General features: G+C 40.6%; 1 protein-coding gene across 3 annotated transcripts; it reads right to left on the bottom strand.

The window, feature by feature from the left end:
• Positions 1-1098: 1098 nt before the first annotated feature.
• On the bottom strand, positions 1099-12180 carry ZUP1 (zinc finger containing ubiquitin peptidase 1). Of its 3 annotated transcripts, XM_049817740.1 has the most exons (9): positions 11850-12180; positions 9076-9189; positions 8005-8114; positions 7115-7283; positions 5195-5383; positions 4705-4873; positions 3892-4043; positions 3333-3553; positions 1251-2090 (listed from the first exon to the last, which is right to left on the bottom strand). In XM_049817740.1, exons 1-9 carry the CDS (start codon positions 12166-12168, stop codon positions 2043-2045), a joined length of 1491 nt encoding a protein of 496 aa, XP_049673697.1. In that variant the 5' UTR covers positions 12169-12180; the 3' UTR covers positions 1251-2042. The 3 variants fall into 3 exon arrangements, with proteins under 3 accessions (XP_049673696.1, XP_049673698.1, XP_049673697.1); XM_049817739.1 differs by having other exon boundaries at positions 1099-3553; XM_049817741.1 differs by lacking the exon at positions 11850-12180 and adding an exon at positions 11238-11598 and having other exon boundaries at positions 1100-3553.
• Positions 12181-12224: the final 44 nt, after the last annotated feature.

Here is a 12224-nt window from a genome sequence, read left to right as displayed (position 1 = left end):
AACAAACACAAAAACAACCCAAACAAACAAACAAATAAAAAAATCCACAATAAACCAAAACAAAACACAACAAAATTTTGGAGGACCTTGGCATAAGTTCGTGCTTACACAAGGAATCAAGTATCTCAAATTGTTGGTTGCTGTCCAGGTGGTGCCAGGAATTGCCACTGCAAGAGCCGTTGCAGAGGCATCTTCAGCTGCATCAAGTGAGCCTCCCACCTTCCTGCTCACTTATAATCTAGCTGCCCCATGGCAATTACAGAGGAATCAAACAGCATGTACAAGCCATTACAAACAGGTATTTCAAATTTGCATGTTAAAGCATTTCACTGAAACACCAGCTTAGTCCCAATGGCAGTTTGAACACTTAAGTGAAGAGCTGGGGCTGAGCTGCAATTCCTGCTTCTTACGCTTACGCGTTGGGGTACAGAGTCAGATGGGTAAAGAACATGCTCAGTCTGGAATTAGCAGAGGCTTAGCCAGGAATAGACTCAGCCCCAGTCACAGGGCAGGTGAGGGAACAGTGCGGAAGAGATTGAAGTGTATCCGTGAGAAGTTAAATGATCGCATGGCTGCAGAACTTCACATGGCATAAGAACATGTGCCACACAGACTGGGGCTAATAGGTGAGCTGATGGTCCCCCAATTCCCAGGAACTCTGTGCCTAGTCTTAGCCCCTCCAGTGTCCTAAATATTTAAGCCCTTCACAGGTTACAGGCCACTTCTACATACCTACTGAAATTAATATATTTTCGTAAGTGTTTTACTTTCATGCATGTTTCAGATTTTTTTTTAATTTATGGGATTGTAGTATCTTTACATGTTCATGTGTTTCACTACTTCCAAAAATTACTAGTTCTTATTGCCAGAGCATATTAAACATGACAGAAACAGGTTAATGGTAAGACACCTACATCTAGATGTCAACGTGGAAGAGAGTGTAAATGAAAAGGAAGCATCTAAGCTCTAGCTACAGTAAACAGATGCTATGGGATGATTCAGTTGCTTAAGCAAAGGCATCTAGCGCTATTTGCAACACACTCGACCACCCCTCCCAGACTCCAGCTGCCCTGCTGGAGAGGCACGACTCTTACATTCAGCCAGAGCAGGACATCTCAGATACAGCAGGGTGCCTCAGGCACCCGAGATACTTGTTTCAGCAGCTAGCTCCAGTCTCTTAAATGGCGCTAACCCCCTCTAGTCGACAGTCAGTTCAAATCTCCTTTTGAGATGCCTCTGAGACCCAGGGGATATACATTATAAAACACACACAAAAATAGAAATTAAAGAAGGATGAAATAAAGATGAAATACTTATTTTAAAAAATATTTTTTATTTTTTCATGGTACAAAGTAAGTATTTTCTTTCAATACCCATTGGATTCTCTTGCACAGCCCCTAAAGCACATGCACCCCACTTTGGACACCACTATCTTAGACCTCACAGCCAATGCTAACACTGAACTACCTCGTAAACACACATGTTCATGTTTACAAGTTCAGTAGTAAACTAATCCCTGGTGGAACAGACTGTATTGTGAAATCACTGAACTGTCTCTGTACTTTGCAAATAGTTGCAGGAGAATTTGCTGAGGCATAATAGATATTTGTTGATCAAATTTGGTAAGAAATAGGGCACTGGCCACAGAGGCAGCATAAACATATTTACAGAGGTAAACCATGACCAGGTACTCCAGTAAAGTAGTTCCATAGTATCTTTAACCACTGCTTACTGACAGTTAACTACAGTGCATAGTTTGCTATAGGATGATAGGTGTTGCTTGGCAATTTGAGCAACTAAGAAAATACCAAATTTTCTAGTAAGACAAGGACTGTAATACTTCAGTTACAGATTCAACAGCAGGGCAGAGTTTTGATTGAAGATCAAAACTACAGGTTCACTCCAGTGTTGTGCTTCTCCAGAGCCCCCAGCTATTTATGGAGACATAGTTTAAGTCTAGGAATTGTTGAGTTAGGGTCACAGTCTGGAAGTTTAATGTTTTGCATCCAGCAAATTCCAGAAAGAGGTAATAAAGACATCCTTTAAGGAATCTTCTCTGATGTTAAGACCTGAGAATCACGGCAGCGAGCCTAAAAATAGGTGGGGAGAGGGGAAAGAGAATAGTTTAATGAACAAAAATACCAATTTAAAGACCATTTTCCAAATTAGTAGTTTAGTAAGCTTAACAAGTAAAAGGGGTCATGTTTCACCTTAATTACATAGAAGCTTTCAGGACAAAATTTCTAAATAACTGATATTTTTAAATATAAATCAAATCGTTGAAAAGAGGAAACAAAAACTGAAACCAAACAAAATCACACACACAAATACCATACAACACTCTTTTTACTGTGTCCTGAATTTTAAAGCTTTTGCCAGTAGGAGGAAGACAGGATGGCTGTGTTTCACTGATATTTGTGACATATTGGGGCCAGAAAACACTTAAGACAATACCTCATTTCAATATACAGATGTTAAATACAGCTGAGCGGGTGACTCAGTCACCAGTTATTTCCTAGTTTACATAGAAGTCTGTCCTGAAGCTTGAACACACTGAATGGTGCTGATAAGCCACCACAGAATTGGAACATGGGTCCTCAGAATCAATTTGTTCGTGTAGGAAAGAAAAAGCTTAAGAAACAAAACTTACATCTGACACTCAGCTGAAAACTTCTAAGGTCTTAAAAAGTTACAATGCCCAAAGTGAAACATGTGGATTGGATTTATAAAAATGCCAACAGCTCAAACATACAAGTTGCTCAGAGCTGCGTTTTGAATATATGAACTTCTAAGTACTTCCAGACAGCAGAATGCACTAGTTCTAATGTCGAAGCTGAGGAGACATGGGATGGTTAGGCCTCATTATCTGCACACCTTGTTCTTCAACTATCAAAGGCTGATAAGACACCACATAGCTTTACAAAGTTGCAGTAAAAACCCCTGAAGATAATTTTGGAATATGAATGTTTTGCAAGTAATGGGCAAGTAATATGCCCACAATAAGCTATTTAGGATAAAACATTGTAAGAAAACAAAAAGAAAAAAAAGCCTAATTTACATGTGCAAACAGCTGCAAGCTTCATGAAAGATTTAGATGTTGTCAGTTACATCAAGGTGGCATGCACTTACATGCAAAACTTCCTTGGTCTTGGTATCCTGTGATTACTCAATTCACAGAGAATAAGCAAACAGTAGCAGAGAAGAACGAGGAAAGTGAAGAGATGAAAAAAACTCACCACACAACCACATATGCATATGCATTTGAGTATTAGAGAAGAGATGCAGATTCTCTTAAATTTTCTTAGACAGAAGCTATTTTCCGAAATACTTACAGCTTTCTCTTCCAATGAGAGTACACCATCTATAGCCACTATCTGGTATTGCTTTTCTTTTAAGCTACCCACAAATTTCCGAAGGAGTTTGAGACTAGTACCATCACTGTTTTGTTTTAGCAGTTTCTGCATTTCTTGTGAAGGGCATCCTGGGTCAAACAGTAGCAAACATAAGGTTTTGTTCTTCCTCTCTTCTATTCCAACAACTGTACGACTATGACCTAATTTCAAAATAGAGTTTCAGTATTTTAAACCCACATAAATCCCATTCCTTGTAGCATACTACTTATTTTCAGATCAAGGAAGATATTACTTGAAATTGATTAAGGTAGTTATAAGTAAAAAGCAGATGTCAAAAAGTTGAGATCCCAGTCACACCCAGCTCTTCCATCCAATAAAAATACAAACTTTACTGTTGCTCTTACTAAATAAAAAAATAACAGGAAATGAAGCCATGCCTTCATTTAAATGAAGAAGGAACATAAAATGCTGCTCTGAATCGCAGCACACATAAAGAAAGATAGAGAAGAGAAAGAAACCAGCATATTGTGATACTGACCTTGATGTTGCAAGTAGATAGGTGGTTTAGAAGTACACGCTACCTTTGCACCACCTTCATTATCTGTAGAATAGTAACGCAAAATCCACTCGAATAAACGAGGGTGTGTACCCATAGGGCCAGTTGGTTTGTGAAAGTCAATGATTTGACACCTACAGAACATTTAGAATGAAAACAACAATAAAATTTCAAGAGGTTGTTAGTTACAACAACTTTTTCACCTCTCAGTCCTTTCCTCCTGCAATTGTAAACACAGCAATTCCAGGTGTCAAGCGGTCATTAACACTGTTTTGTTTCTTTTTAAATACAGGAGTATGGGACACAATTACAAAGCAATACAATATATACTGTTCAAAACTGGAAGATTTATTCTGTAACAAAGAAACACTCTGTTCAGTCTAACAAGAACTTGTAAAACTTGCAAAAAATTAAAAGGTTTGATTTTTTTGTGTGACACGTACACTAGAGAATCCAATTAACAGCTTTCAGAATTATGCAAGTTAATAGTTGAAATTCAGATTCTTCTTGAGAATAAACTTCTAAAAGAAATTAAGTTTTTAATCAATGTTTGATTTTATGCATATACGGCATCACTTTTCATCAAGTCTCAATGATCTAAGCAGTTATTCAATTTATGTACCTACATAAGTAGTTACACAGGTTTATACTGCGCTAAATCAGATCTGTTATAGGTTGATTAAATTTAAAGCTACTAAGGTGGCTTTGTCATCACACCATTCGTAATTCTGACCTTTAAAGGTACAGCACTTAAATCAGCACTTAAAAACAACAACAACAACAAGCAATATTTACTTTATCCTGAGACTGGTTAACAGTGAATAAATTTCACATGCTCCTATCCATGCTTTGGAACCGTGTAACCTGTTGTTGAAGTGAGATGCCCCATGAGGATCAAAGCCTTCTCTCCAGGCATCTTCAATCATGGACTGAATCTTTGGTATACTAGGAATTAGTGTAGTATCTGGAACAGAAAAAGCTTTTGAATTGCGGTTACAGTTACTGAAATAGTCTATTAATTAAAAATATTTGGCTACTTTTACAAGAGGCAGTTGATGATACAAAGATGCACCAAAAAAACCTAAAGCTAAAACTTCAACCACATCATGCCTTGGCAGTATTCACCCCTCTGATTCTTTCTACAGCAAGTTCCAGTGGTATAACAAGCATTTAATAGGTAACATTGACCTAATAAGCCTTGCTGTGTAAATGAAAAGGTAAAACATCAGTCAGTAGGTTGTCATCCAAGGTACGTGAAACAAACAGGCAGCTTTTTGTTTAATACCTCTCAAGCAGTCATTATACAAGCTGTTTTGCAACAGTGAGGAAAGGAGCATTTGGAAATTCCTGTAACCGCAACCCCAGCCTCTGTCGCCCAAAGATGAGTGGAAGTGATCTACTCCTGTTGAAAGCCATACACGCCTCACATCTTTGTTTTCGTTCTGATAGTACTTGCACAATGCTTCAATGACTCCTAAAAGAAGACCAAATATAAAGTTTATCTGTAAAATGAACTACAAAATCTGCCAGAAAAAGATTCTTTCCCCAGCTTGGAACAGATACAGATTATGACAATTTATTTTAAAACTTCTAAGTGATCCTACATCACATCTAGAACCCAAATCACAAAACCAGTGGACACTGCACCTATTTCATTTTGATGGTCTTTACTTTGATGAATTTATGTACTATGAAGCTTTCAGAATTCAATCTATTTTTTCCACTGCTGCTACACAATGACAATTCTAAACTAAACAGCTTGGGCTACATTATAAACTGTGATAAGCACAGGAACTATTACAATGAAACAGGAAAAGTAATGTCACCAATAAAGCATTTCTACGCCACGGCCACCTCCAGTACAACATCCCCATAAAACCATGCAAATACTGATACATACTATGTAATCCTTTTATTCCCCCCCAATTATTTTCCCTGGAGAAACTAAGACAAGAAAAGGAATGGCACAGAATTCGAGAATTACTGTAAATATGTTAAAAAAAATATAAAATCTACTGGCAGGATATTCCAAATCCTCCTTTGTTACATAAAAGAACATGCTTGGGAATGCTCTCTCCAATTTGTATGTGTAAATTTTCAAAGGCCCTTTATTGCCATGTTATTGTGAAGACAATTATTCCACAGTTATCATTTTCTGAATTCCTCTCTGAAGTCTAAATCATTACCAAGAATGAAAACTCTAAATGTATTATTTCCACTCAATACATTTTATAAAAGAAATTTTTTTTTACCTGTCAAGAACCAAATGAATATTTTGTAAGCTAGAACCACTAGCAACAAGCTAAAAGACTTTTGAACTGTGGTCTTGGCAAGTAAAGGCAAGGAAGGCTTTTGAAAGGGACATAGAAATGCATTGGCACTGTGTTTTTGTACCAATTATAAAACATTTCAAAGAAGATGTATCAAGTAGATGTCTGCTCCCAGTCCTCTCTTGGACTTTGTAATCAGGTGAACACTGTGCTTACCTGGGACCAGCTTACATGATAGTACGACTAATTGAAACACAAGATAAATAGCTGCTCTAAATTTTAACAACTACGCTAGCTTAGGAACCAATGAGTGCTAAGTAATAAACAAGCATACAAGGACAACCAACTTGTAATAAGACATTTGCATCTTTTGATACATATGGTAACGGCTTTAAACTGAAAGAGGGTAGATTTAGATTAGATGTAAGGAAGAAGGTCTTCACTGTGAGGGTGGTGAGGCACTGGAACAGGTTGCCCAGAGGCTGTGGATGTCCCATCCCTGGAAGTGTTCAAGGCCAGGCTGGATGGGGCTTTAGGCAACCTGGTCTAGTGGAAGGTGTCCCTGCCCATGGCAGGGGCATTGGAACTAGATGACCTTTAAGGTCCCTTCCAACCCAAACAATTCTGAGTCTATGATATTGTATTTGGGCCCTTAACCAGACAACTTGGTTCCAAGGTTCCATAGAAAAAAAAGGAAAAAAAAAAAAGAAGAAAAAAAGTCTTCAGGTTAGAATAAAGATTAGAAACATACCAAGCTCTAATTTGCTAATTAGTTTAGGACTAAAATGATATAGATTGATCTAGAAAATAAGGATTAGAATTAGGATGCAACTAATATTAAACATCCAACTATATGGTTTGTTAAAGACAGGTTTGGTCACTACAACCTAGGTCTAAAAAGTAGTCTTAGTTGTATACGATTTCAGCATTTTTACCTGAGGTCTTTGTCTTCCCATCATCTATACCAAAAGCCAAACATTCCATCATATCAGCTTTTCTCTTGTGATATTCAAAAGGCTGCATCCTTCCTCTATCAACTTCCCTTTCCATATTCTTTAGGAATTGCTGCTTGTAGCCTCCAGAATTATCCAAGCCATACTGTCTCTGTTAGGGATGGAATGTACATGATTTAAATCACATTTTTTAAAAATTCACATTTAGCGATTTCGAGAAGCTGCATGTACAACCAGCAACTTTGAAAAATAGTGAACTGTGAGATAAAAACTTCAGATTTACGATATTTTAGAGCTGAAGGCCAAGCTTCACTCCTCAGTAGGAATGTGGGACTAGGAAAGCCACACCTGGAAGAGCAGGCACGTCCCTATGCTCCCTCTTGGGTAGAGAGCCATTGGCACAGAGACAGTCAATGGCCAGGAGGTCATGAGAGTGGGAAATGAGCTATCAGGGCTGTCAGGTGGGAGGGAGAGGGGAGCAGGACGTAGCAGGGCAGTGGTCACTGGAGCAGGTGATGGTATCCAGCAAGAGGACAGCCAGGATGCTCAGGGCCTCAGGCGCTCTCCCAGGGAATATGCTCCAGGCTGCACTGCAAGGCAGAGCGCTAGAGCTGAGCAGAGCACAGCATGAGGTGAGGCGGCAGGAGCGCTGAGGCCCCCAAGTGAGAGCGGTACTGCATGTGCAGGGAGCACCCAGCCCCAACCTGAGCCAGGTTGCCTGCAACCCACTCCTGCGCTACTACCTCAACACAGCCCGTCTGACTGCACAGCTCTGACCTGGTATGGCCATTCCAGGTCATTACAGTTCCAAGATACTCAGCTTCTAATGGCACAACTGTTCAAAATTTTACCATTTAGAAATATCACTGTACCTGCAGCTTTTTAAATTCTTCCCTCTCTCGCTTCTCCTCTTCTGATCTCTGCTGTTTATCTTCTTCAGTTTGGAGCCATTGAGCCAGTTCTAGATCTGTTATGTTTCCACCTACCCAGGAATAACATTCCAAAGACAGAGGAATTGATCAGGAGGTTAACAATGCTTTGATGGATCATTTATTTAATTTTTAAAGATTCTTTTCTAAGCAGACATACATAAACACAACTGGGCATTAATTTTAGGAGATGCATCCCACATTATTTTGAGCTATTAGCAACAAACACTAAACAGAACTGACTGCATTCAATCTCCCAAGACTCAGACTCTTGACTCGGACAAACTTTATGCAGTTGCAGGAGCAATTACTTGGCAAATAATGCATGTACTTCTACTACTTAGAAAACAGCTTTTGTTACTATGTTTCACTTCACTGTTAGCAAGAAGTCCCAGTTTCTTGAATACCACACACTTATTAGCTTCTAGGATCACTGCCACCAGTCTCATAACAAAGTGATAAAAACAAATTTAGGATCAGTGAACTGGATAGGGAATCTCTAGGATTTTATTAGCCATGCTAATAAATAAAATTAATTTTGATTCCTTTACTTTACTTTATCTCTATGACTAATGAATCAGCACAAGCATTTAGAGAAAAGAACTGAGAAAAAAAATTGAAGTTTTCATAAGCTATAGATTTTCAGCTCATCACACTGGAATGTGCCACTCTAAATTCCATCTATATAAACCTTCTATAGAGCTAGAAAAAAAATATATAATATGGCTGTCTTTCAAACATATTTCATTGGAGGTTTTAGTTTTGGCTAACATACAGTACATTTACTTAACAAGCATGCATAGACAAATGTTTCTTTTAGCATGTGCAATTAAGTAGAGCACTTGGGCAAGTGATAGAACTTGCTATTAACTGTTACCTTCATTATGTATGTGTCCAGTTCTCTTTTTAAATAAGGACATATTTAGTTTAAATTTTGTCTGAGATTATACACTGCAACATGCAAATACTTGTAAATGCTTTCAAGTATTATCAAGCCTGTATCCTTTCATGTACCTTCCGAAAAGCTATGTTCCTCTAAGTGTAAATCCACATGTTCTTCAAGAATCTGAATGTTTGTACAGGTAAGACTGCACATTGGACATTCATAAAGCTGTTCATTTCCTGTGTCTGAAAAAGAAATGCAGTTTCTTAATCAATGCAGTTCCTGGTTTTTGTGAGAATCAACCCCCCAACTGATACAGAGTCAAAGATAAATACACAGGAATAAAATTTGTGTTGCCATTGATATTCCCCAGTGAAAGGCAGCAAATTCTAAACAGCTGTTACTCTCTTAACAATTTAAGAACTTGTATCTAAATACCTGACAATTTTAAGACGTATTTTCCTTCTTTCTATTAATCAAGTTTTGCCCCATTTAATTTATAGATCACTATTTTCTGTGATAATAACTGTATAAAGAAATGATTAGTCTGAAATATCAAATCAGTAATGAAAATATCTGTCCTGCTAACAGAAGAACACTTGGTTACAAAACTTTAATATTTGTGTGATAACACAGCATTTGGCGAGCAGAAAGAATAAAGTAAAACGTGTTGTCATTCTTACTTTGTTAGTCTTTCTGCACCTCCTCAAATAAATATTCTTTCTGCAGTTTTAGTATTATTGTTGAAGAGTACCATATAGAGTAGGTAAGGTTCAAATCAACTTCTGGAGATCACATTGACCCTCAAAGCAGGGTCAAATTAAACAGGTTAAGTTACATAGGGCCTTTTCCAGTCAGTTTTTTTAATAACTCCAAGGATAGACATCCCATAGGCTCCCCAGACAACTTATTCCAGTGTTTGACCACTCTCAGAGTGAAAAAAAAAAAAAAGTTCTTGTGTTTAAATGGCTTTTCCTGTATTTCAGGTTGTGCCCACTGCCTGTTGTCCTGTCACTGGACACCACAGAGAAGAGCCGGACTCCATCTTTACTGCCCTCCTTTTGAGTCCCTAGATTTTACTTGCACTTTCCTAGGTTCATAAAATACAGGCATTAATATGGTATGTTAGCTGTTTCTGGAAAGAGTTTGCCCAACCTAAAAGTTCATGACTGGCCAAAGAAAACTTGATGGTGTAATAATCTAAATTCACCAGCAACATTTTGCCTAACACTGCAAACATATAGTTTCCTGAAATACACTATGTACATAAAAAAAACCCCAAAACCCCCACCCTTAATGCAACTATCTTTAAAATAGAAATTGACATGCAGGCAAGCAAGCAAGTTATTTATTCAAGCTCTGCATTACTGGCACCCATAGAAGATATTCAATGCTGAGATCTCTTTTGTTTGCTGTCCTGGTTTCAGCTGGGATAGAGTTAATTTTCTTCCTAGTGGCTGGTACAGTGCTGTGTTTTGGGTTCAGCATGAGAAGAATGTTGATAACACACTGATGTTTTCAGTTTTTGCTAAGTAGTGTTTAGACTCAGTCAAGGATGTTTCAGCTTCTCAAGCCCAGCCAGCAAGAGGACTGGAGGGGCACAAGAAGTTGGGAGGGAACACAGCCAGGGTGGCTGACCCAAACTGGCTGAAGGGGTATTCCATACTATGTGACATCATGCCCAGTACATAAAGTGGGGGGAATTGGACTGGAGGGATCGCTGCTCAGAAACTAACTGGGCATCAGTTGGCAAGTGGTGAGCAATTGCATTGTGCATCACTTGTTTTGTATATTCCAATCCTTTTACTATTATTAGTATTGTCATTTTATTATTATTATCATTATTAGTTTCTTCCTTTCTGTTCCATTAAACTGTTCTTATCTCAGACTACGAGTTCTACTTCCCCTCTCCCCCCGATTCTCTCCCCCATCCCACTGGACAGGGATGCGAGCAGCTGTATGGTGCTTAGTTGCTGGCTGGGACTAAACCATGACAGTTGGGGTTTTTTGTTTGTTTTGGGTTTTTTAAGAAAAACATATTTTTAATCACAGACTATGCAGTGTGGTTGATTATACTGCCACATTCTGCATCCTCATCCTCGTTTGTTTTTCTTGTCAGTATATATAGCTTGTTACATCAAGAATGCTAGTCTTCTAGAATTAGCCAGTAGCAGAGATGCCATTACTAAGTTTCTGAAATAGCTACCAGCAACTTTGGACAGTTAGTCAGAATAAAACTCTGACCGAGCTTAAAATAAAATACAGTATTCAAATAAATAACTATTTTCCTTACTCCAACTCTGTCCTCCAAAACATGCTTGCGGTCTCCAAACCAACGTTTAGTACTTCAGAGTGCTTCGGTGCTGGATTTTTCCTAGATCTCTACTTCTAACTGAAAATTACCTTTCCGTAATGCATACTGCAACTGCTCTACAGGATCCTGTCAAAGACAAGACTTCAGGAGGCCAGTCAAACCTTCGTGGCCAAACATACGTCAAGTAGGTAAAAACCGCATCCCTATCACACAAAAGCTTTGCGATTTGCTTTCATTGATACGGACGGTGTATTTTGGGCACGCAAAACACTGCGGGTTCGTCTGCCTTGGCGTTTGTAGCCCTGCTCTGGAGCAGATTTTTCCAGTGACACCCCCACGGCCTTCGCTCACCCTTCCCTCTCCCAGCGACTCCTCTCCACCGCCTTCAGCCACGGTCCCCCCCTCCCCCCCGGCTGCCCCCGCCTGCATGAAAACGCAGCCCAAGAGGCGCTCAGGCTGCGGCCCCGACGCGGTGCACTCGCCCCCGGCCCCGGGTTCTCCGCTCCCCGCCCAGGCGAGCACGGCCAGCCCCAACCTCCGCGGGGCCCAGCCGCGACGACACCCCCCCCCCCACCCCCCGCCGCCGCTCACCTGCGCCCGGGGCGCCCAGCAGGAGCCCGTGCCGCGCCCTGATGTGCGCCTCCAGCTCCCGCCCCGCCGCCTCCCCACAGAAAGGGCACTCGGGCAGCCCCTCGGCGAGATCGGGGGGAGAGCGGCGGCGGCGGGAGCCCGGCGGCCCCGGCTGCGGGTGAGCAGCCTCGACGTGCCGGCGGAGCTCGTCACAGCCCGGAGCGGCGGCGGCGCCGCAGAGCGGGCAGCGGGGCTGGCGGCCCAGGTGCGCCCGCCGCCGGTGCCGCCGCCCCGCCGCCTCCGGGGCCAGCGCCTGCCCGCAGAGATCGCAGGCCAGCATCGCTGCTCCGCCGCCGCCTGCCGCCTCCCCCGCGGAAACGAAACCGTCGCGCTCCC

The sequence above is a fragment of the Accipiter gentilis genome, chromosome 15 (assembly GCF_929443795.1).
Source record: "Accipiter gentilis chromosome 15, bAccGen1.1, whole genome shotgun sequence".
Classification (NCBI taxonomy): Eukaryota; Metazoa; Chordata; class Aves; order Accipitriformes; family Accipitridae; genus Astur; species Astur gentilis.
Note: the sequence above shows the minus strand (reverse complement) of the source record. Positions and strands in the feature narration are given on the sequence as shown.

What these genes read in the sequence shown, in the direction of transcription:
- ZUP1 (XM_049817739.1), bottom strand. Translation starts at nt 12,168, where the DNA reads ATGCTGGCCTGCGATCTCTGCGGGCAGGCGCTGGCCCCGGAGGCGGCG. An exon ending in GCTGGGCGCCCCGGGCGCAG is followed by an intron (nt 9,190 to 11,849) that starts GTGAGCGGCGGC and finishes TTTCTTTTTCAG; the next exon opens with ACACAGGAAATGAACAGCTT. An exon ending in AAGAATTTAAAAAGCTGCAG is followed by an intron (nt 7,284 to 8,004) that starts GTACAGTGATAT and finishes CATCCCTAACAG; the next exon opens with AGACAGTATGGCTTGGATAA.